This window comes from Tachyglossus aculeatus, chromosome 1, assembly GCF_015852505.1.
Source record: "Tachyglossus aculeatus isolate mTacAcu1 chromosome 1, mTacAcu1.pri, whole genome shotgun sequence".
Lineage (NCBI taxonomy): Eukaryota > Metazoa > Chordata > Mammalia > Monotremata > Tachyglossidae > Tachyglossus > Tachyglossus aculeatus.
Genome location: NC_052066.1, coordinates 170,241,485 through 170,267,203, shown reverse-complemented (window position 1 = coordinate 170,267,203; position 25,719 = coordinate 170,241,485). Strand labels below are relative to the sequence as shown.

At 46.4% G+C, this 25,719-nt stretch overlaps 1 protein-coding gene across 1 annotated transcript in view; it reads left to right on the top strand.

Annotated features, from left to right (window-relative positions):
- Positions 1–25,719, top strand: part of ESRRB (estrogen related receptor beta) — a 176,943-nt gene that overhangs the window by 109,662 nt on the left and 41,562 nt on the right. The window contains exon 2 of the mRNA XM_038747614.1: positions 11,240–11,637. Coding sequence (XP_038603542.1) covers positions 11,240–11,637 — 398 coding nt within the window. The remainder of the gene's footprint in view (positions 1–11,239; positions 11,638–25,719) is intronic.

Here is a 25,719-nt window from a genome sequence, read left to right as displayed (position 1 = left end):
TTCCCACAGTGAAGCCTGTAAATAATGATAATAGTAGTCAAATTCCTTACCATCACCTCTAAAATGCTCAAGCAGTTCACCCCCCACCATCTTACCACACTGATTTCCTACTTACAGACTTGCCTGCACACTTTGCTCCTCGAGTGTCGACCTTTTCACTGTACCTCAACCTTGTCTATCTCACCACTGATCCCTCGCCCACGTCCTTCCTCTGACCTGGAACTCCCTTCACCTTCATAGACGATGGACAGGGACTACTACCCTCTTCACCTTCAAAGCCTTATTAAAATCACATCTCCTCCAAGAGGCTTTCCCCAACTAAGCCCTCTTTCCTTCTACTCCATTTCCCTTCTGCCTTATCTGCGCACTTGGATCTGTCCCCTTTAAGCACTGGATATTCACTCCACCCTCAGCCCCGCAGCACTTTACACATCCATAATATATTTTAATATATTTACTATATTCTATTTCTCCATCTGGACCTTAAGCTCCTTGTTGGCAGAGTCTACCAACTCTGTTGTACTCTCCCAAGCACTTAGTACAGTGCTCTAGACACAGTAAGTGCTCAATAAATGTCATTGGTTGATTAAAACTGTGGGGATAGTTAAGTGCCAAGCACTGCCCTAAGCACTGATGCAAATACAATCAAATCAGAGCAGATTCAGTCCCTATCCCACTTGGGAAGCACAATCCGAGAGGGAGGAGGGAAGGTACTTTATTTTCATTTTACAGGTGAGGAAACAGGCACAGAGAAATTAGTGACTTGCCCAAGGTCATGTGGGGCCAGGAGAGAAAACACAGTGTAATTTCATCTCGATCCTGGTTTTGTGATGGGACAGATTTAGAGGACAGTACGCTGGGTGACCTGCCCCTCTTCTGCCCAACTCATCTTTGGAGTCCTGGTCTCTCTGTCGAATGGGGAGGATCTCTCTTGTCAGCTGGTGATGCCAATGGCTGGAATAATATGTGCAAAGTGTCCTCAGCCTCTGCAATCAATGGTATTTGTTGAGTGCTTACTGTGTGCAGAGCACCGTGTTAATTGCTTTGGAGAGTACAAGAGTCAGTAGACCCATTCCCTGCCCACAGGGGCTTACATTGTAGAGGAAGTAGGGCCCTGTAGGGTTCTGAGCAGTGGACCTGCCCAGGAAGTGGCACTGGAGGGAACCCAGCCAGACCTCTGGTTTTCGTCCCATTTTGGCATTTGAGTTACTCCAGAGAAGAAAGCGAGACCCTGGGAGTCAACGCTTCCCGATGTTCATGAGAGGGCAGCGGCTGCCACACTAGCACTGAAACCATTTTGGAGGAAGGGTCAAGAATGGCAGGCCTCCACTGTGGCGGGCAAGCAGTCTTCCCTGTAGATTTCCCAGGAAATCGGCCCAATAGTTGCGGCAATTTTTCTTTCCTCTCCTCCTCTGTCCTCCCCATTATCAGAAGCGCTGCTGAGGTCGGCTGTTTCTTTTCATCACCTGCTCCGATGAACTTTTCCTGGTGTACCCACCCCTCCATCCTGTCAGCACTGCAGTGCAGAAGAATAATCCAATTTGACTTGATTATTAATAATTATTTTCTGCTGGTGTTTTTGTTTATTCACTTGTTTTTGGCACTCTAGATTGAATCGGGTAGATTGATCAACAGAATCGCTGATTAGACAGGAGACTGTATGTAGGCTCCCCCCGCCCCCCCAAGCCCATTCCTTGTGAGCAGTGAGACTTTGGGGGTCCTGAATGCCAAGAAGAAAATCAGGAAGAAGCTGCAGGGCAAACTTTAGCTGTGAAAGTTGGTAGCCTAGGGAAGAGGGTGCATGGAATCCTTGGCCGGGCCCACAACAGAAGAGTGATGCTCTTCCCAGATGCAGGAGCTGCGTTGGCGGGGGTAACAAGATCTCAGCTGGAGCAGAAAATGATAGCTGGCTAGGAGGAGGAAAATTCATTTATTCACTCAGTCATATTTATTGAGTACTTACTGTATGCAGAGCACTGAACAGGCATCAATATAAATAAATAGAATTATACACGTAAGTGCTGTGGGGCGGGGAAGTGGGGAAGAGCAGAGGAAGCAAGTTAAGGTGATGCAGAAGGGAGGGGGAGCTGAGGAAAAGGGGGCTTAGTCGGGGAAGGCCTCTTGGAGGAGGTGTGCCTCCAGTAATGCTTTGAAGGGGGGACGAGTGATTGTTTGGAAGATTTGAGAAGGGAGGGTATTCCAGGCCAGATGTAGGACATGGGCAAAATGACACCTTCCAATTTCCAGGGTGATTTTCCTCCTTAGCATCAAACCTTTTCACACCTGAAATCACATTTTAATCTTTTCTTTTTAAAGGTATCTGTTAAGTGCTTACTGTGTGCCAGACACTGTACTAAGTGCTGAGATAGCTACAAGCTAATCAGGTTGGACATAGTCTGTATCCCAGGTGGGACTCACAGTCTTAATCCCCATTTTATGGATGAGGTAACTGAGGCACAGATGTTAAATGGCTTTCCCAAGGTCACACCACAGACAAGTGGCAGAGTCAGGATTAGAACCCAGGTCCTTCTGACTCCCAGGCCTGTGGTTTATCCACTAGGCCAGGCTCTTTAGGGAGGGGTGATATAATTATTTGCCCCATTCTACACTTGGAAAAGCAGAAGCAACTGCCCAAAGTCCATCAATACTACTTGTTGAACTCTTGTTCCAGGCAGACCCTGTACTAAGTGTTTGGGAAAGCACAGTGGTTAGTAGACGCGTTCTCTGCCCTCACAGGGATTACAATTTAGACAAGGAACACAAACACCAACATAAATTTCAGTTTGGGGGGAAGCAAGTGAGTTTAAAAATTTGCACCTAAGAACTGTAAGGGGAAAGTGCTGTAGAGAGACTGGAAGAGAAAGGGTCTGATTTAGCCACCTAAGGGGTCTTTTCTCTATCACAAAGCTACTCCTGAGAAGAGTGCCAAGCGCTCAGTACAGTGCTCAGCACATGGCAAGCACTCAGTAAACATTAGTGAATTAATAGTGCCTGAGTGCATAGGGAGCAGGGGCTCAAGTGCAAAGGTGACAGAGTCTGAAAGGAAATTGGGTAGGCAGATGAGAGATGCGCTGAGGAAGGCTTCCTGGAGGAGATGTGATTTGAAGGGCCGGATATGAAAGGGAAGGGAGTTCCAGGAATACAAGAGGGCACGAACCAAAGGCTGACAGTGAAGGAGATGACCGCGGCACAGTGAGCGGGTTGGCATTAGGGAATTCTGGAAAGCAGCATGGCATAGTGAATAGAGCAGGGGCTTGGGAGTCAGAAGGTCGTGGGTTCTAATCCCAGCTCTGCCATTTGTCTGCTGTATGGCCTTAGGGAAGTCACTTCAATTCTCTGTGCCTCAGTTACCTCATCTGTAAAATGGGGATCGAGACCGAGAGTGCCATCTGGGACAGGAACTTTGTCCAACCCAATTTGCTTGTATCCACCCCAGCGCTTAGTACAGTGCCTGGCACACAGTAAGCGCTATACAAATAGCTCAATTACTATCATCATCATTATTATTATTAGGGGAATTAAGCGAGTGGGCAGGGTCATAGTGGGAGAGGACCGAAGTTCATTGGAAGGGCAGAGTCCGTTGAGTGCCTTAAAGCTGCTTGTCAAGAATCGTTACTGGTGCAGGGAGAGATGGGCCACCACTGGACATTTTTGAGGAACGGGGAGACATATGCTGAAAAATCTTTTAGAATAACCACCGGGCAGCAGAGGGAAGTGTGGACTGGAGAGGACAGAGGTAGGAGTCGAGATAGGATGTGACAAGAATTTGATTAGCCCAGTGGTCATTTGGATGGAGAGGGAGAGACGGATTCTGTAGTGGTTAGAGCTCAGGGCTGGGAGTCAGAGGACATAGGGTCCAGTCCCGGCTCCGCCACTTGGTCTGCTTTGCTGTAAGCTTCTTGTGAGCACAGACTGTGTCTACCCACTCTGTTATATTCTACTCTACCAGAGCTTAGTACGGAGCTTTGCATGAAGTAAGCCCTCAATAAATATGATTGATGGGGAGATTTTCTTCCAAGGATGGAGGTGGCATTGAAAAGACCAAGCATGACTAGTACCGCCTTCTGCATTGCCCACGCTTAGGTTGACTCTGGTAGGACCCAGACTTGCTTTCAGTTCTGCCTCTTCTCTAAAAGAGTCGCTCCATTCCTGACCTCATTGTGCCAAGTTCATATGCCCAACCGTGACTTCTGCACAAATCCTCGAAGGCGCCCTGTAATTTGATATCATTCTTCGCTGTATCTCTCATCATTTGTTCTACCTTCCTCAATGTCCCTACATGACAGCTCCTAAAAGTGTCCGGTTTTTGCCCATCGCACTCACCTGTCCCTCCCTTTAAAGCTGCATTACAAAGAATCTGTCTTTGACACTGGCTGAGGCATTTTGTTGTCTGGGTAGCTGCTTTTTTGCTTTCTGTCAATCAGTGTCCAAAGTCAGGCAGGTCCATGGTGGGACTCTCCCCTTCCCAGGGAAACTACCTATCTGGGGAGCTCGTCTGATCCTGCTGTGAGGAGTAAGGAGGAAGGATTCTTTGCTCGGGGTGCAGAGGAATGAAAGGGAAGCAAGGATTGGAAAGCCAGTCGACATAACCGCATGCTAGGTACCAGAAGAAATAGGGATGTTTGAGAAACAGCAGCGTGCCTGCCAATCCCTGGAATAACATGTGCAGTTTTAGCTGCTCATGTTAGGAAGGAAATCGTAGAGGCAGTGAAGGTTCAGAGTGGGACCAAAGATTAGATCAGGGTAACGGAGAAGGGCTGGAATTCTTCCATCTGGAAGAAGCCAGTCGTGAGGAGGCTCCAGAATCTTTCAGGATGTAGCCAGGATATGGACGGGGCATTTTGCTCCCCTCCAGATCACCCCTGCAACAGGCCCTTCAAAGGATGAAGGAGGTGTCAGCTCAGAACCACAAAAGGAAATGCATCTTCTCATGGTGGTGGGCATTTTTAATATATGACCTCGGGCAGTTATGAGGGCAGAAGTTGTTGGTAGTTTTGAGAAAGAGCATGCAAGGCGAAAAGTGGCGTTGCTGTTGATGAATACTGATGTCTGATGCCTCTGGAGAGCTGGTCCATGAGACATTTGAAAATAGCATCAGTAATACTATCTTAGCTCAGACTAGTGGCCTACCCAGCCCAATGTCATATCTCCAAAAGGGGCTCCTAAGGATGCCTGGAGTGACAGTATTGATGGTGTTTTGTCTTTCTATACCTAATCAGAGATTTATCATCCATGAATAAATTGTACCTTTTCTCAGCTCTCAAACATGCCACTAACAAATACTGAAGATTTCTCTTCTGGGAAAGTATCCAAACTCCCCTGAGCCTATTGTTATTCGCTACCTGCCTGACCAGATACTATTTCAATCAATCATATTTATTGCCTGTTTACTGTATATAGAGCACTATAATAATAATAATTATTATTATTGCATTTGTTAAGTGCTTACTATGTGCCAGGCACTGTACTAAGCGCTGGGGTGGACACCAGCAAATCGGGTTGAACAGAGCCCCTGAACCATCTGGGACTCACAGCCTCAATCCCTATTTTACTGATGAGAGAACTGAGGCCCAGAGAAGTTAAGTGACTTGCCCAAGGTCACACGGCAGACAAGTGGCGGAACCGGGATTGGAACCCATGACCTTCTAACTCCCACCAGGTCCATCCACTACATCAGGCTGTTTAATGTAGTAAGCGCTTGGGAGAGTAATATAAGAAAATTGGTAGACATGGTCCCTGCCCACGAGGAGGTTTAATCTAAAGGGAGGTGAAAGCATGATCAAAATCATGATTTTTCTTTGGGCGCAGTTGGTATTTTATTTTCCCATTTGATATTTCTTTCGGTGTACCATTTTTTGTGTGAACTGTACCTGCTCCTCGAAAGACTCAAGTCTGTCATCCTTAATATTTGCCAAGCAGCCTACTGCTTGCAGAGCACTGTACTATTAATGGTGGTATTTGTTAAGCGCTTACTCTGTGCCAAGCACCGTTCTATGCGCTGGGGTAGATACAAGGTAATCAGGTTGTCCCACATGGGGCTCACAGTCTTAATCCCCATTTTACAGATGAGATCACTGAGGCACAGAGAAGTTAAGTGACTTGTCCGAAGTCACGCAGCAGACAAGTGGCAGAGGCAGGATTAGAACTCACGACCTCTGACTCCTCGATGCTTGGGAGAGCATTCACAATCTTATAGGGGAGAGACATGCAGACACACTCTGCATACATACTGAATAAGAGTCCAAACATCCATGGAGACTGATAGAAAACAAAAGTGGGCAAGACAGGAATTAATGGACTATCTGGAGCTGGATTTCATCCAAGGACTAAAAGGGGCCAGTGGAGAGTCCCACTTGTAGAGAGATGATATTTGTTAAGGTTCAGATGAGGAGGGGTGGGAATTGTGAATGACTCGAGGGAGCAATCAATTAATCAATCAATCCATCATATTTATTGAGCACAAAATGGGGAGAGCAGAGTGGGCTGAGTCCAGGGGAAAGAAAGCAACAGAAGGAATCAGATGACGGTGGTGATAGAAATCATAGATCAGGTTTGGAGGCTAATGGGGTCGGAGAAAATGACGTAGTGTTTTTTGGGGATTGGGCTAGATAAAAACTGTAGGTTGGATCAGAGGGTAGAGAATTACAGATTCCCGGCCTTCGGGTGGATCCTATCGATCTCACTCCACTGTATGATGCAGAGTGTTCCATTTATGTAATGTCGATGTTTCCTTGGTCAACTTGACATGTTTAACTCTTCCTGAAATTGGCTGTCCATTTTGCCAGCAAGGTGAGCACCTTATGAAAGGGAGGAGGGCAACTGGAAGATTAGATCTGGATAAGCAGCATTATTTGGTAATGCAACTGTGGATTAGTTGAGCACCTTGCTCTGAGAAACTCAGTGTTTTCACAGACCCGCTCCTTTCTTCTCCCCAAACCCCAGTACGGTAAAGTCCAAAGTTTATTTTCTCTGTTTCAGATGAAGAAACAAAGGCACAGAAAGGTTAAGTTATTTCTTCTCAGACTGGTCCCAGAGATCTTTTCCAGGCTTTTTTCTTTTCGAGGCAGCATGGCTTAGTGGAAAGAGCACGGGCTTGGGAGTCAGAGGTTGTGAGTTCTAATCCTGGCACCGACGCTTGTCAACTGTGTGACTTTGGGCAAGTCCTTTAACTTCTCTGCGCCTCAGGTACCACATCTGTAAAATGGGGATTAAGACTGTGACCCCCACATGGGACACCCTGATGACCTTGTAATAATAATAATAATGATGACATTTGTTAAGCGCTTACTATGTGTCAAGCACTTTTCTAAGCGCTGGGGGTGGATGCAAGGTAATAGGTTGTCCCACATGGGGCTAACAGTCTTAATCCTCATTTTACAGAACAGAGCTTTGCACATAGTGCTTAATAAATGCCATTATTATTATGTAACTGAGGCACAGAGAAGTCAAGTGACTTGTATCTACCCCAGTGTGTAGAACAGTGCTTGGTACATAGTAAGTGCTTAACAAATATTATTATTATTATTATATTCTTTAAATGGAAACCGTAAACCTCCATTCTACAGTTCTGCCAGAAACTAAGCTGGTTCAGTGACAGGGGTAGGTGAAGACCTTGGCCTTTTCCCCTTCTGTAAGTCAAGGGCGAGGTCCCAGGTAGCCAGGTGGTGACATTCCAACCTGGAGACCGTCCCCCCGACGGGAGGTATATCTAACCCTTCGGACCCTACCCCCCATTCCACAACCCCAGGAGCGAGCCTGGGCAACGCGTAATCACGAGCCACAGAGAAACCCCTGGGGATGTGGGAGAAAGGATCCAGGCATTAGCACCCACGAAGGGGGAGTCCTGGTGGGTCCAGAGAGCCCAAGCTGATTTCAGGCTCCTTCCCTCCCAACTTGTTCCTGGGTGAGGTCTGACCCAACGGGTTCCAAAAGGTGTCCCAGTCCGGACTCAGATGGTCCCAGTGGGTTCTCTGGTTTGAAGCCAGCCCCTTCCTCTGACATTCAGGTGGAACTACCCACAGTGGACTCAGAATCCCAGACTTGGTGAATGAGTCGCTTGTGCTTGCAGAGAGCAACTTTCTGGGAGCTGGGGAGAGTGCTCGATATGTATCAAAGACAAGAGCTTAAAGGGAAACGTGGAATCCGACTTCTCTCCCCATGACCTCCCCGGCACTAGAAAGGATTCGGACTAGAAGGGCAGCTACAGCTTGACCGCGGCTGCAGGTCTCTGAGAGCAGGTCCTCCTCCTCTCCCCTCTTCCTCCCAAACTGATGTCCAGAAGACTGAGGTGGTTTCTCATCCTAAATTTCTTCTGAGCTCCAGCGGACCTGGAGGTCAATCCCCTGCGCTTCTGTGGCCTTAGGAGGAGGAGGCATATTTGAAGCCTCCCAAACTTGCCTGGAACAGAAATTCTCTGCTCCACCATTTCCTAATTATTCATTGGGGAATTTGTTTATGGTTTTTGTTAAGCCCTTACTATGTTCCAGGCACTGTTCTAAGCAGGGGGGTAGATACAAGCTAATCCGGTTGGACACAGTCCATGTCTCACATGGGGCTCACAGTCTTAGTCCTTATTTTTGAGATGAGGTAACAGGCACCGAGAAGTGAAATGACTTACCCAAGGTCACACAGCAGACAAGTGGCGGAGCTGGGATTAGAGCCCAGGTCTTTCTACTCCCAAGTCCATGCTCTATCCATTAGGCCAGGCTATTTCATTAGTGTTAAGCACTTACTGGGTGGCAACAACTGTCCTAAGTGTCAGAGCGGATCTGACACAGTTCCTCTTTCACATGGGGGCTCACAGTCCAGGCAGGAGCGAGGATGGTTACTTACTCCTGAATTGACAGGTGAAGAGAAGGGAAGTGACTCGCTTAAGATCACTCAGCAGACAAGTGGCAGAGCTGGGATCAGATCCCAGGCTTCTGCTCCTGTGTCTCCAGAGCCATTAGCTCTGAAATCAGCTCTCCCAGGGACGTGTAAGTGGCTGAACAGACAGCGCCCAGCAGGCCGACAGAGGTGATTCAGAGTCCTCAGGCCATTATAACCAACCTCCAACAGACAACTGCTGCCGCCCTGCTCCTTCAGCCAAGTATTTGTCCTTCCCAGTCACATCCATCACCCTGGCCTTCTCGGCTATCCACTGTCCTACCATCCGTGCGTTTCCCTCTCTCCCCTCCTCACCCCCGGCACCGCTGCCGGGGTGCAGTGATTCCTCTAGGTGCGGGCAGCCGGAGCTCTTCCCGGGGCCGGGGTGTCATTGCCAGCGGCATTCTTGGCGGGATGAAGGTTGCATTAGTGAACAGTAATTGAAATGCAAAATAACATTGTGATCGAGCGGGCAGGCTGTTTATTTATCAGATCAATAGTCAAAATGCCCCATCTGGAGAAGTCAGTGTGATAATAAGTGACAGTGTTCCAAGGGCAAGCGAGAGGAGGAGCACAGCAGGGACATGCTGCTGCTTGGGGAGTTGGAAGAGGGGGAGTGAGGGGAGAGCCCCTCACTTTTGTTGCCCCTTCCCTGCCAGGAGCACACCCCCCTCATCATCTTCCACAGAAGCCCCTCAGCCTCTGCCGGAGGAGGGTCTGCCCACCCCGCCAGTGCCTCAGAGGCCATTTCCACCTTTCGGAGGTCAACGGTGAGTCACCATGCTTGGCTGGGGCCAGGAGCAAGTCAACTGGGGTGATTGCTGGCGGCACCCCAACTCTTAGGTAGATTCCTCTCAAGTTCATTTTAAGGCTACTCTGGCCCTGTGCCAGCAGCCTCCACTCCTTTCTGGAGGAAGGAACGGCTTCTCCCTCCCTCTCTCTCACCCTCGCAGGCTCTCTGCTCCTCAGATTAGAGAGTGACAGAGGTGCGATTTTGCTCCTCAGGCAGCTACAATTCCAGTCTGCCCCAGGCCGGTGCCCGTCCCGGTTGAATATTGAGTTGCTCTGTCAGTCTCAGTTGGCTCTTGGGATGAAGATTGAGGTATGGTGAGTCGCTGAAGAGAGGAAGTGATGTGTGTGTAGGGGGTCTGACTGACCTTCTGAGGCCTAGGGTCAAAAAGGGGAAACTCGAGGGATGAGTGGGTGGGAGGGCGGGGAGGACGGGCTGCTGTGGTAGAAACCTGAAGGTGATGGGGTGAGGGGTGTGAAGGCAACCATCCCTCCCCCTAAACATTCCACCACAACACAATTTTGGTCTGTTTACTACAGCAGCCCAGAAATACTCCCTTTCACCTCCAACATCAACATATCCTACCCCAGGTAGCTCTCTCCCTCCCTTCAAAGCCCTACTGAGAGCTCACCTCCTCCAGGAGGCCTTCCCAGACTGAGCCCCCCTTTTTCCTCTCCTCCTCCCCTCCCCATCACCCCTCCGTCCTTCCCCCTTCCTCTAGCCACAGCATTTGTGTATATTTGTACATATTTATTACTCTATTTTATTAATGGTGTGTATATAGCTATAATTCTATTTATTCTCATGGTATTGACACCTGTCTACTTGTTTTGTTTTTTTTTGCCTGTCTCCCCCTTCCAGACTGTAAGCCCGTTGTTGGGTAGGGACCGTCTCTATAAGTTGCCGATTTGTACTTCCCAAGCGCTTAGTACAGTGTTCTGCACGCAGTAAGCACTCAGTAAATATGATTGAAGGAATGAATGGTATTTAAGCATTCAGTATGTGTCAGGTGCTGTTCTAAGTGTTGGAGTAGGTATGAGTTAATTAGGTTGGACACAGTCCCTATCCCACGTGGGGCTCACAGTCTAAGTAGGAGGGAGAACTGGTATTTAATCCCCATTTTACAGTTGAGGATACAGGCACAGAGAAGCCAAGTGGCTTACCAAAGGTCACACAGCAAGCAAATGGCAGAGCTGGGATTAGAACCTACCTCCCCTGGCTCCCGGGTCCCTGTTCTTTCTTCTAGGCAATGCTACTTCTTACACGGTTGGGAGCCACACAGAGGGAGGGAGGCAGATAGCATGGTTCTGCAGGCAACTTTGGACTGTGCTGAGTGTATAGGGCTCCAACCTGTCTTGGACAGGTCACAACTTGGTGCCGAAAAGCGAAAATGGATGAGAGAGAGGCGATAGCTCTGGGCCCACCTGTCCAGGAAGACAGTCTGGAAGAGTTGCCAGGCACAGGTGACTCTACACTAATCTGAAACATCAGGGGCAGGAAGGGGGGATTGGCTCCAGTCCCCCCAGGGATCATGCATCCTCTCCTCAGGGGCCCTGGCTGATCGCACTCTCTGTGTCTCCTCAGGCTGTTGAACAGGATGTCCGCAGAAGACCGCCACCTCACCTCCAGCTGCGGCTCCTTTATCAAGACCGAGCCATCCAGCCCCTCCTCCGGCATCGATGCCATCAGCCACCACAGCCCCAGTGGCTCCTCTGACGCCAGCGGGGGCTACGGCCTGGCCATGGGTGGCCACCCGAACGGCCTGGACTCTCCCCCGCTGTTCGCGGGCGTCGGCCCCTGCCGCAAGCGCTACGACGACTGTGCCGGCGCCATCACGGACGACTCGCCCACCAAGTGCGAGTATATGCTCAACGCCATTCCCAAGAGGCTGTGCCTGGTGTGTGGGGACATCGCTTCTGGCTACCACTATGGAGTGGCATCTTGCGAGGCCTGCAAAGCCTTCTTCAAGAGGACAATTCAAGGTACTGTGCTTTGAGACAATTTGAGAGAGATCGTGCATGTTTGTAGGTGTCAAGTGTAAATGTGCAAGTTGTGGGGTTGTTGGGGGAGTGGGGTGGAGAAGGCCCACACTCACAACTTACCAGGGTCCAGTTCCAGGGCAGGGCCTGATGTTCATGACTTACTTCCTCCTCATAAGTGACATCTGAGTTCCCCAGCTCAGGCTGAAAGCCAGAAGAGAGGTGAACCTTCTCTGGCCCCCCAACCACGTCCTCTCCTCAGCGATCCACCCTGCCACGATTACTATATCAGCTTCCTGGCTGACCTCCCAGCTACCTGTGTCTCCCCACTAGAACTCATACCCCGCAGTGCTGTCCGGATCACTTTTTTACAAAAACATTGGGGCCAGGTTTCCCCACCCCTCAAGAACCTCCAGTGGTTGTTCATCTACCTCAGCATCAAACGCACGCCTCACTATTGGCTTTAAACCACTAAATCACCTTGCCCCCTCCTAGCTCACCTCTCTACTACAACTCGGCCCGCGCACTTTGCTTCTCTAATGCTAACCTTCTCACCCTCACTTTATCTTTTCCTTGTCTTCAATTCCCTTCTGCATCGCCCTGACCTGTTCCTTTATTCATCCCCACGGCACTTATGTACATATCTGTAATTTATTTATATTAATGTTTGTCTCTCCCTCTAGACTGTAACCTTGTTGTGGGCAGGGAATGTGTCCGTTATATGGCACTCTCCCAACCACTTAGTACAGTGTCTGCATTCATTCATTCAATCGTATTTATTGAGCGCTCACTGTGTGCAGTGCACTGTACTAAGCGCTTAGCACCATATTGTACTTTGCACACAGTAAGCACTCAATAAATATGATTGGCTGACTGACTGCCAAGGGAACAGCAGGAGATTTGACCAAGGGTGGGGAGCTCAGCGAAACCTGGCTTTAGCAGACTCTGGGTTCTCGGAGGGGGAGAGCAGAGAAAGATTTTGCCTAGAGTCACTGCCGAGTGCTGAGTCCAAGCTACCAGACTCTTGCTTGAATCAGGGCAATCGGGCAACAAGGCAGGAGAAGAGGATGATGATGAAGAAGTGATACACTGAGCAGTCAAACATTTCTCTCCCAAAGGCTCCACATTAGTGTCTCCAAGATAAGAGAAACCCAATTGAAAGGAGCAATCGGTATCACACTCCCCTGCCCTTCTCCCTTGCCCGGGGCCCCGGGGGGACTGAGAGTCCAGGCTGAGGAAGGGGAATGTGTGGAGGAGGAGAGAGGGTCTCAAAACTCCTGTCCCATCTCAGCGGTGGAAGAGATTGGTTCCAGGACCATGTGCTCGCTCTCACAAAACACCTTCCCACCCCAACAGTCACTCCCCTGATCACTTCTAAGTGGTCATTTATACAGTCACCTCTATACCCCTCTAAATCCCTGGACTCAGGGCCTTACAGGGAAATGAAAACAAGCGGTTTTTGCAGTTCTGAAGTGATAGGGTATGGTTATTGTCAATCTCGCCCCCAAATAGGTCCAAAACGCAGCCAGTCAGTATATTTCCGCTAAATTTCATGTCCAGTATTGCAGTAGTTGATGGTTGGCTTAGTATCAACTTCAGGTAATCACATGAAATTTTGGCTGAGTATATGAAAAATGCACCCAACTAAAAGCAGACTTTTAAAGCTTCAAAAACGTTACATGGCCAATGAATATGCATCACATAGATCTGTCTTGGTCACCCTGACTACAGGGGGAAGGAGGGTCCATCCCTGCCTATCAGGAGGTGCACGGGGCCAGGAATTGCCAGATAATAATGACCTTTCACTCATCTCCCCCACCCACCCTTCATCGACCGGCTTTTCCCCCTTCCTTCCCCGTTGCTTGAATTGAAATGAGCACTGGGCGTTTGTCTCTCTGTGCCTTCACAGTATGTTCTTTAAATGCTTCAGCCTAATTTCAAAGCCTCTGGAGAATTACAAGTTCTCACATGTGATGCAGAGCAGAGATTGATCAAAGCATAGGAGTTACAGTATTTCACCCTTTTCAAGTGGCATTGGGTCTTGGTGACTTTTCCACAAAGACCTGTTTTCCCCAAAATTCCCCATTGAAGCTACTCCTGCAGAGCAAGGGGACCCCATGGGATGGCAAAAGATCAATATTGTAATGGCCCTCTGAGGTTCGGGGGAAAAAAAACCTGCCAGACGGATCTTTGATAGTTTCAGAGGGAACAGCAGACGCATTGAGAAAGAAGGCGAAAGCGAACAAGACAAAAAGACAAACTGAGTGAGATGGACTGACAGCAAAAGAAACAGTCCTCAGATCCTGATACGGGTCAGCAAGTGAAAAAGCTGGTGATTTCATATTTCATTGCAGTGTCTCTCTCCATCCACCAAGTTTCTGAAGCAGTGAGGACTAGTGGGAGTCATAAAACCTGGTTTCTAATCCCAGTTCCACCACTTACCTGCTGTATGGCCTTGGGCAAGTCACTTAATGTCACTGTATGACTGTCTCCTCATAGTCGACTCCACTGCCAACCGCCCTGTCTTTCGAGCCGAGACCTCACCGTTACTCCTTTCTGTCTTTCATTTCCCACATTCAATCTGTACCAGTTTGGGTCGGTTCTTCCACCACATCATCTCCAGAATCCACCCCTTCCTTTCCAGTCTGGAAAAGCAGCATGGCCTAGTGGTAAGAGCCCGGGCCTGCCAGTCAGAGGACCTGGGTTCTAATCCTGGCTCTGTCACTTTTTGTGGGACTGTGGGCAAATCACTTCTCTGCGCCTAGTTTGCAAAATGGAGATTCAGTTCCTGTTCTCTCTCTTACTTAGACTGTGAGCCCTACGTGGGGCTTGATTATCAGGTATGTACCCCAGCTCTTAATCATGGTATTTAAGCGCTTACTATGTACTATTATTATTTGTGAAAATGTAATTAGCAGCGAATGTCTGAGACCTAAAAGCCACTCTAGAATGGTAAGCAAGTTCCCTATAGGTGTGAACCACAGTTTCTGAAAGATGCCGCGTCACTGGGAATTCATCCAGGCTGTGGAGGTCGGGCCTCTGGGCCTCAGATGCGTTCATTAGGCATCACGGTGGCAGAAATTACACTTGGCATCTCTGAAATTGCTCACTGCTAAGGCCAAATCCTTCATTCTGTCTGTGTTCTAAATTGCATTTTGATATCTCAAATGTACGTGCTCTTTGTAGTACTGTCTTGACTGAGCACTGAAACCACAACAAAAGGATGAGTGGTGTGCTTGGGTGTGAAGGGAGAAGTGGAAGTATGTTATGCGCTATCACAAGAAGGTGAATGGGATGAATGTATAAATGGGGAGTCCGTGATGGGTCATTGTTAAATGGAAAACTTAGAGATGTTAGATGACACATCCTTAACCCGGATATCCAAGAGAGCAAATCTTCCCCCAGAGATAGAGAGCTGGGTGGACTCCCAGACTGATCCATTAAGGGCATTGCTTGGGCTGATAAGAAAACTTAGGCTTTCACATGCCCTCATTTGGTTTATCTTCTCGATTGGGGTTTCCCTGAGAGCAGGTCTGAACCTTCTTGGCTCAGCCTGTTAGTTCAGCTTGTAGATAATCCCATGCCACCTGTGGGCACGCATGTATGTTTAAGAGGACCTGGCTTCTAATCTCAGCTCTGCCACTCGTCTGCTGTGTGACCTTGGATTAGTCACTTAACTTCTCTGTGCCTCATCTGTAAAATGGGGGCTCGATACCTGAACGTCTTCCTGTTTAGGCCGTGAGCCCCATGAGGACCTGATTATCTTGTATTTACGGCAGCACTTAGTACAGTGCTTGGCACATAGTAAGCGCTTTACAAATACGTGTATCATCTATTGCGTTTGTTGCCACTACTGTCTCTAATTCAGCTTCACCTGCTGTAATTCGACCTTTTCCTCTGCCCAGCAGCATTATTTCTTCTCCCTAGTCGACCCCCGTGCCCACTTCCGGACCAACTCTTCCAGAACTCAGTGCCCCCGGAGACCTTACCAACTACTTTGCTCAGAAAAGGCAAAGAAATCAGGTGTGGACTCCCCAAAATCTCCCCATCTCCCTTTTGGCCTCCACCACTCTCTCCTTCTTAGTTATCTTCCCCCTGCTCTTGAAACTTTCCCTCTCCACCACCACCTGCAACCCCATCTCTTCTCAATTTCTAAAATCACTCACACCACTCTCTGTCCATCTCAACGTCTCTACATATCTCTGACCACTCTCTGTTGACATTTCTGTCAGTGCCTCTATGTGTGTCGATGTCTCTCAATGTCTCTGTCGACATCTATAATTCTCTCGGTGTGTCGATGTTTCTGACCTCTCGACAGATCTGTCTGTTGCTACACATCTCTGTGTCTCTCAATGTCTCTGAGCTCTCTACAGATCTCTGTTGACATCTCTACATATCTCTCCATCTAAACATCTGTCTCTGCCCTCGTTACACATCTCCGTTGATGTCTCTAAATGTCTCTGTCAAGTTCTCTATACATCTCTACATGTCTGTTGATGTCTACCTCTGTCAACATCATTTCTCTGTACATCTCACAATGCGCCTGCCTAAATATCTCTCTCAATGTCTCTACTTGTCTCACCTCTCTACACATCTGTCGATGTCTCTACATATCTCTGACCTCTCTACACATTTCTGTCAACATCTCTACATGTCTCTGCCAGTGTCTCTACATCTGTCTAAACACCTCTACTCGTCTCTGGTAACATCTCTATATGTCTCTCCACATCAGCCTCTGAATGTGTCATCTCTACACATTTCAGTGCCTCTACATGTATGTCTCAACATCTCTACACATGTCTCTGCCAACACCTCTTATCATCTGTCTAAACATCTCTCTCGATGTCTGTCATCTTTGCAACTGTCAACATCTCTACACATCTGTCCGTTTGTCTCTGTCTCTACATCTGCCAACATCTTTACATGTCTGACATCTGTCAACATCTCGATGTCTCTACGTCTCAACCTGTCCACATATCTCTGCTGACATCTCTGTCCATGTCTTGATGTCTCTACATATCTCTGAGCTCTGTACATATCCATCAATGTCTCTGAACATCTCTAGAAGCCTCTACAAGTCTCTGTCCTCTCTACATGTCTCTTGATCCTTCCACACCTCTCTGCTGATGTCTCTCAATGTCTCTGACATCTCTAAATGTCTGTCAACATCTCTCAGCATTTGTGTCCTCTCCGTCAACATCTCTATACATCTCTTTGTCTCTGTCCTCTCTACATGTCTCTACGTGCCTGGCATCTCTTGCTGTCTCTTCCGATGTCTCTCAGTGTCTCTGACATGTCTAGATGCCTCTACAAGTCTGTCCTCTCTACATGTCTCTGTTGACATCTCTTGATGTTTCTCAATGTCTTCGATCTCTCTACATGTCTCTTGACCCTTCCACACCTCTCTGCTGATGTCTCTCAATGTCTCTATGTCTCTGACATCTCTAAATGTCTGTCAACATTGCTCAGCATTTATGTCCTCTCCACCTGTCTGTGTCTCTACGTGCCTGGCATCTCTTGCTGTCTCTGACATCTCTAGGTGCCTCTACAAGTCTCTGTCCTTTCCACATGTCTCTGTTGACATCTCTATACATTTCTTGATGTCTCTCAATGCCCCTGTCTCTGACCTCTCTATTCATCTCTGTCTCTACATGTCTCTTGACACACCTCTCTGCTGATGTCTCTATATCTCTAAATGTCTATCAACATCTCTCAGCATTTGTGTCCTCTCCATCAACATCTGTCCTCTCTACACGTCTCTGTCAATGTGTCTACATGTCTTTGTGTCTGTACATGCCTGGCATCTCTTGCTGTCTCTTCCAGTGTCTCTGACATCTCTAGATGCCTCTACAAGTCTCTGTCCTCTCCACATGTCTCTGTTGACATCTCTATACATCTCTCAATGTCCCTGTCCCTGACCTCTCTATTCATCTCTCAATGTCTCTACATGTCTCTTGATCCCTCCACACCTCTCTGCTGATGTCTCTGCCAACAGCTGTCCAAACATCTTGACACGCCTACACATCTGTCTAAACATCTCTCAGTGTCTGTCTCTATCTCTTGATTCATTCATTGTCAGTCTGATTTATTGAATACATACTGTGTGACTGACCCAAAGTCACACAGCTGACAGTTGGCGGAGCTGGGTTTTGAATCCATGAATCCCGGGCTCTTTCCACTGAGGTATGCTGCTTCTCTAGCCACGCTGAGATAGAGACAATCCACACCCAACAGTGGGCTCACAGTCTAGAAGGCAGGGGAGACAGACAACAAAACAAGTAGACAGGCATCACTATAAATAGAATTATCGATATACACATCATATAAATATACATATATCATAGATGATAGAATAATATGTACAAATATACACAAGGGAGGGTGGCGTGATTGGCAGATGGGAGGAGGGAGAAGCTCTGAAGCCGATGGGGAGGAGTCTCTATCAGCCCTGGAGGTGGAGAAGGCGACCACAGAAGTTTTTGAGGATGTCTCTGTCATCTCTACCTATCTCTGTCAGCGTCTCTATAATTTTCTTGGCATCTCTTGATGCCTCTAAGTGTCTCTTTCAAGTTCTCTGCACACTTCTACATATCTCTATCAACACCTCTGCATCTCTATCTCTGCATGTCTCTACATGTCTCTGACATTTCTACATCACTGTATATAGACATTGGCAGAGACACCGAGAGATGTTGAGAGAGATGCAGACATCAACAGACAGTTGAGTAGAGAGGTCAGAGACATCAGGAGATGTCAGAGATATGTAGAGACATTACAAGAGATGCTTAGACAGACATGTCGAGAGATGAAGAGACATTGACAAAGACATCAACAGAAATGTTGAGAGACATATGGAGACCTTGAGAGAGAAATGTAGAGACATCAAGAGATGTGTAGCGAGGGCAGAGATGTTGACAGAGCGGTTTAGACATTGACAGAATTGCAGAGATGTCAGAGATTGAGCGAGCTGTTTAGACAGAGATGTTCAGAGAAATTGACAGAGACATGGAGAGGTCAGGCATGTAGAGACTTTGAGAGATGGAGAGACGTATAGCGATGTTGACAGAGATAGAGACATTGAGAGATGTTGATAGAGACATCGAGATGTGTAGAGATGTTTAGGCAATGAGGTGTTTGAGAGATGTTGACAGAGACATTGACAGGTATGTAGAGATGTTAACAGAGACATTGAGAGATGAGAGATGTCAGAGACAACGAGAGATGTCAACAGAAACATGTAGAGACATCAACAGAGGTGTACAGAGAGGTCCAAGCCATGTAGAAATATTGAGAGAGGTCAGAGACATGCAGAGGTGTTTTGACAGAGATGTTGATGGAGACATGTAGTGACATAGAGAGATGTGTAGAGAGGAAAGAGACATGTAGAGACATTGAGAGTTGTTTATACAGACAGGGATGTTGAGAGACATTAGCAGAGATGTGTGGAGAGGTCGAGACACAGAGATGTAGAGATGTCAACAGAGACATTGAGACATATAGAGACATCAGGAGATGTGAAGAGACATGTAGAAACCCTGACAGAGTTAGACACACAGAGATTTTGACAGAGACATTTAGAGATGTCAATAGAAACATCAGATGTTTAGACAGATGGCGAGACAAGTAGGGATATTAAGAGACATATAGAGATACTGACAGATCTTGACAGGCATTTAGAGATGTTAGAGACGTAGAGACATCAAGAGATGTTGACAGATGCAGAGATGTCAGATGTAGAGATGTTTAGAGAAGTTGAGATAGACATGCAGAGACATGGACAGAGATATGTAGAGATGTACAGAGAACTTGACAGAGACATGCAGAGATGTCGAGCGCTGTTTAGACACATGTCAGCGGGCATGTAGAACATTGTCAGGCATTGAGAGACACCGAGAGAATTATAGAGATGTTTCTAGAGACATTGAGAGACATCAACAGAGATACACAGAGACATGTAGGATGTCAGAGAGGAGATGCAGAGACATTGAGACAGAGACACAGATGTTTAGACAGACATGTAGAGAGATCAGAGATATATAGAGATGTGTTGGGATGTTTAGACAGAGATGCTGACAGTGAGAGACATTGGCAGAGACATCAAGAGATGTGCTGAGACATTGACAGATTTGTAGAGGTGTCGAGGGAGAGGCCCACAGACATTTAAAGACATCAGCCTGGCTCAGTGGAAAGAGCCCAGGCTTGGGATCCAGAGGTCATGGGTTCTAATCCCAGCTCTGCCACATGTCTGCTGTGTGACCTTGGGCAAGTCAACTTCTCTGTGCCTCAGTTACCTCATCTGTAAAATGGGGATTAAGATTGTGAGCCCCACGTGGGACAAGCTGATCACCTTGTATCCCCTCAGCGCTTAGAACAGTGCTTTGCACATAGTAAGTGCTTAACAAATGCCATCATTATTATTATTATCAAGAGACATGTAGCGGCATCTAGAGATGCCAGAGACATCAAGAGAGGTTTACAGAGACATTGAGAGATGTCAGACATGAAGAGACAGAGAGATGTTTAGACAGAGCTGTCTCGATGTCTCTGATTTCTACATCTCTGTATGTAGACATTGGCAGAGACAGATGTTGAGAGAGCTGTAGACAGTTGAGAGGTTGACATTTAGAGACAGAGATATCAAGAGACATTAAGAGGTGTATAGAGATGTCATCAGAAGCATGTAGGGAGGACAGAGACTTGCAGAGGCATCTAGAGATGTCAGAGACATTAAGAGACATGTAGAGATGTCAACATAGATATGTAGAGAGGTTAGAGACATGTAGAGATGTTGACAGTCACGTAGAGACATCGAAATGTTTAGACAGATGTTGAGATGACGGATAGCAGAGACATCAAGATGTAGGGACGTGTAGACAGAGACATTGAGAGATGTGTAGAGACATTTGGATATGCAGAGATGTCAGAGATGTTGATGTCAACAGACATCGACAGGAGACATCAAGAGACATGTAAAAGCACTGATAGATATTTATAGAGACATGGAGAGATACTGACATTTAGAGATGTCAACAGAGACGTCGACAGATATGTAGTGGCATTGAGAAAGATTTGTACAGATTCAACAGAGACATGAAGAGACGTAGAGAGGTCAGACACATCGAAAGTCACCAGATGTTTAGACAGATGGGGAGAGACATTGACAGAGATATAGAGGTATCTAGACATGTATAGCGATGCCAGAGACATGTAGAAACATTGAGATGGTTACATAGATGTTGAGACTTGTAGAGACATTGAGACAACTTGAGATGTCAGAGACATATAGATATGTCGACAGACATGTAGAGAACAGAGAAAGATGTTAGCAGAGACATGTACAGATGGTAGAGACATTCACAGGTAGAGACATTGAGGGATGTAGAGAGATGTTTAGACAGATGTTGAGACACATTGGCAGAGACATCAAGAAAGGCGTAGAGACGTGTTGAGACTGACAGATGTTAGACATGCTGAGAGATGTTGACAGAGATATAGAGACCTTGACAGACATCAACTGAGATGTCGAGAGACATAGAGACGTTGGCAGAGACAGCGAGAGATGTGAGAGATGTAGAGATAGAGAGATGCTTAGAGAACTTGACACATTGAGAGACATGAGATGTGCAGAGACATCGATAGATGTCAACTGGCTGGCAGAGAGCTGTAGGGAGGCCAGAGACATTGAGATGTGTAGAGACATCGACAGACCTGTAGAAAGGTCAGAAACACTGAGAGACTGAGAGAATTATAGAGCTGTTGATAGAGATATTCAGAGTCATCAACAGAGATACATAGAGACATTGACAGAGAGGTGTAGAGATGTCAACAGAGACATTTAGACGTTGACAGAATTGTAGAGATGTCGACATGTAGAGGCATTGACAGAGTGTGTAGAGACATTTAGAGATGGAGACAGACGCATAGAGACATTGAGAGACATGTAGAGCGGTCAGAGACATGTAGAGACAGTGAGAGATGTTGATATAGACAGAGACGTCAGAGACATGCAGACTTTAACGGATGTCGACAGAAACATGTAGAGATATCGAGAGACACAGAGATGTTGATGGAGAAGACACAGACGTTGAGAGATGTTGACAGACATTTAGAGATGTCAGATGTAGACATGTAGAGACATCGACTTGTCGGAGACATGCGGACAGATGTGCAGAGATGTTGACAGATGCAGAAATGACAGACTTTTAGAGACATCAGTGGAGATGTATAGAGGTCAGAGACTTGCAGAAATACTGACAGTCATGTAGAGATGTCAGGTATGTAAAGATATTGAGAGAGATGTTTAGACAGAGATGTTGAGAGATGTCGGCAGAGACATTGAGATGTTGAGATGTGTAGAGATGTTGACAGGTGTAGAGATGACACATTTAGAGACATCAGCGGAGATGTATAAAGGTCAGAGACATGCAGAGATACTGAGAGTCATGTAGAGATGTTGACATGTAGAGATGACAGACATTTGGAGACATCAGTGGAGATGTATAGAGGTCAGAGACATGCAGAGATACTGAGAGTCATGTAGAGATGTCAGAGATGTAAAGATATTGAGAGAGATGTTTAGACAGAGATGTTGAGATGTCGGCAGAGACATTGAGAGATGGTGATGTGTAGAGATGTTGACAGAGATGTGCAGAGGTCAGAGACAGAGATGTGTAGAGATGCCACAGACATGTAGAGATGTCAGGCATGTAGAGACATTGAGACAGACGGTGACATATAGATGTTGAGATGGAGAGACATGTAGAGATGTCGACAGATGTCAACAGAAACATGTAGAGACACTGAGAGATGTATAGAGCTGTTGACAGACATTTAGAGATGTTCAGAGACAGCAGAGATGTGTGGAGCAGTCGAGAGACATATAGAGATGTTTACAGAGATGTAGAGATGTCGACAGGTGTGTAGAGAGATAGGAGACATGTAGAGATGTGTTGAGATGTTTAGACAGAGATGTTGACAGACATTGGGAGACATTGGCAGAGACATCAAGAGATGTGTGCAGACTGACAGAGACATTGAGAGAGGTCGACAGAGACGTTGAGAGTTGTGTTGAGAGAGGTCGACAATGAGAGACATGTAGAGGTGACAGACATTGAGAGAGATGTTGCGAGACTGACAGAGACATGTAGCGGCATCTAGAGATGCCAGAGACATTGAGAGATGTGTAGAGATGTATAGGGACATTGACAGCTGTTTAGACAGAGATGTTGAAAAAGACATGTACAGATGTTGACAGATGTCACGGACATGTATGTAGAGACGTCAAGAGATGTTAAGAGATGCAGAGATAACATCAAGAGACATAGAGATGTTGAAAGAGACACTGAGATGTTTAGAGATGTCAGAGACATCAAGAGATGTGTAGAGACATTAAGAGACATGTAGAGACACTGACAGATATTTAGGCAGACACAGAGATGTTGATAGAGATATTTAGAGACATCAACAGAGATGTGTAGAGATGTTAGACATGTAGATATAGAGAGATGTTTAGAAAGATGTTGAGAGACACTGAAAGACTTGTAGAGAAATTGAAATGTGTAGAGATGTTGAGAGACGTTGACAGATGTCAGCTGACATGTAGGACATTGTCAGACATTGAGAGACATGTAGAGATTTTGACAGACATCTGAAGGGAGGTCAGAGACATTGAGATGTGTAGAGACATTGACGGACCTGTAGAGAGGTCAGAAACATTGAGACACGGAGAGATGTTGATAGAGACACTGACGACATCAACAGAGATAAAGGAATTGACAGAGAGATGCCGAGATGTTGAGAGTGTGTAGAGACATTGAGAAACATGTAGAGGTAGAGATGTTGACAGATGTCGACAAACATATAGAGACATGTAGAGATGTTGACAGATGTCGACAAACATATAGAGACATGTAGAGATGTTGACAGATGTCGACATATAGAGACATTGAAACATCGACAGAGATGTAGAGACATTGAGAGATATATACAGATGTTGACAGAGATGTAGAGACATTGAGAGAGATGTAGAGACATTGACAGTGACATTGAGAGATGTGTAGAGAAGTCAGAGACATGTAGAGACATTGAGAGACATATAGTTCTCGAGATGTAGAGATGTTTAGACAGAGATGTTGAGAGATGTTGACAGAGACCTTGAGAGGCATCAAGAGATGTGTAGAGACATGTAGAGATGCTGACAGAGATGTGTAAAGATGTCGACAGAGACATTGTGAGATGTGTAGAGAGATCAGAGACATGCAGAGATGTGTCGAGATGTTTACACAGAGATGTTGACAGTGAGAGACAGTGGCAGAGACAACAGGAGATATGTAGAAACTTCGACAGAGACAGTGAGAGATTTGTAGAGATGTTGAGAGAGGTTGACAGACACTTTGAGGTGACAGAGATGTTGAGGCATTGAGACATGTAGAGAGGACAGAGACATGTAGCGGCATCTAGAGATGTCAGAGACATTGAGAGATGTGTAGAGATGTATAGGGACATTGAGAGCTGTTTAGGCAGAGATGTAGAGAGCTCAAGAGACATGTAGAGACATCAAAAGATGTTGAAAGATGCAGAGATGACATCAAGAGACATATAGCCATGTTGAAAGAGACTTCGAGATGTGTAGAGATGTCAGAGACATGTAGATAGCAACAGACATTGACAGAGATGTTGAGATTTTGGCAGAGACATCAAGAGATGTTGTTTAGAGACATCGACAGAGATGTATAGAGATGTTGAAAGATTTGTGCAGATTTCAACAGAGTCACGTAGAGACATCAGAAACATTGAGAGACACGAAATGTTAAACACAAATGTGTAGAGACATTAACAGAGACATGTAGCGATATCTAGAGGTGTATAGAGTTGTCAGAGACATGTAGAGACACTGAGAGATGGTTACATATATGTTGAGACATAAAGACACTGAGAGATGGTTACATATATGTTGAGACATATAGAGACATGCAAGACATATAGACATCAAGAGATGTATAGAGATGTTGACAGGCATTTAGAGATGTGTAGAAAGGTCAGACATTGAGAGATGTGTAGCAATGTCAGAGGCATGTAGAGACATCAACAGAGAAGTGTGGAGAGGTCAAGAGATGCAGAGACAAAAAGATGTTGACAGAGACATCGAGAGATGCGTAGTGATGTCAGAGACATCTAGATAGAGAGATGTTTAGACAGATGTTGAGAGACACTGACAGACCAATAAAGATATCGAGATGTGTCGAGATGTGTAGAAAACTTGACAGAGACATTTAGAGACATCAAGAGATGTGTAGCGAGGGCAGAGACACGTAGAGACATCAAGAGATGTTTAGACATGTCAGATAACATGTAGGACATTGAGAGACATGTAGAGATGTTGACAGCTTAGAAATGTTGGCAGAGAGGTGTAGAAATGTTGACAGAGTGACATTGAGATGCAAATGGAGGCATCTAGAGATGTCAGAGACATTGCGAGACGTATAGAGCAGAGACATGTAGAGACATTGAGAGATGGAGACAGACGTATATCAATCAATCACTCCATCGTATTTATTGAGCGCTTACTGTGTGCAGGTGCAGAGCACTGTACTAAGCGCTTGGGAAGTACAAGTTGGCTCACAGTCTAAAAGAGACATTGAGAGACAATGTATAGAGACATTGAGACAGACGGAAACATGTAGGGGCATCTAGAGATGTCAGAGACATTGAGAGATGTTTAGAGCAGAGACGATGAGAGATGTTTGCTTAGAGATGTAGAGGCATCAGAGACATAGAGATGTTGACATATGACAGAGACATTAAGAGACATGTAGATGCTGATAGATATTTATGCAGAGACATGTAGAGACATTGAGAGATGTATGCAGATGTTGACAGAGTGTGTAGAGACACAGAGATGGAGACAGATGTATGGAGACATTGAGATGCGTGTAGAGGCATCTAGAGATGTCAGGGACATTGAGAGAGATGTAGACGCTGACAGATGTTTAGGCTGAGACATGTAGAGACACTGAGAAATGTATGCAGATGCTGACAGACACGTAGAGACGTTGAGAGAGATGTTGAGACACGGAGAGGCATTGA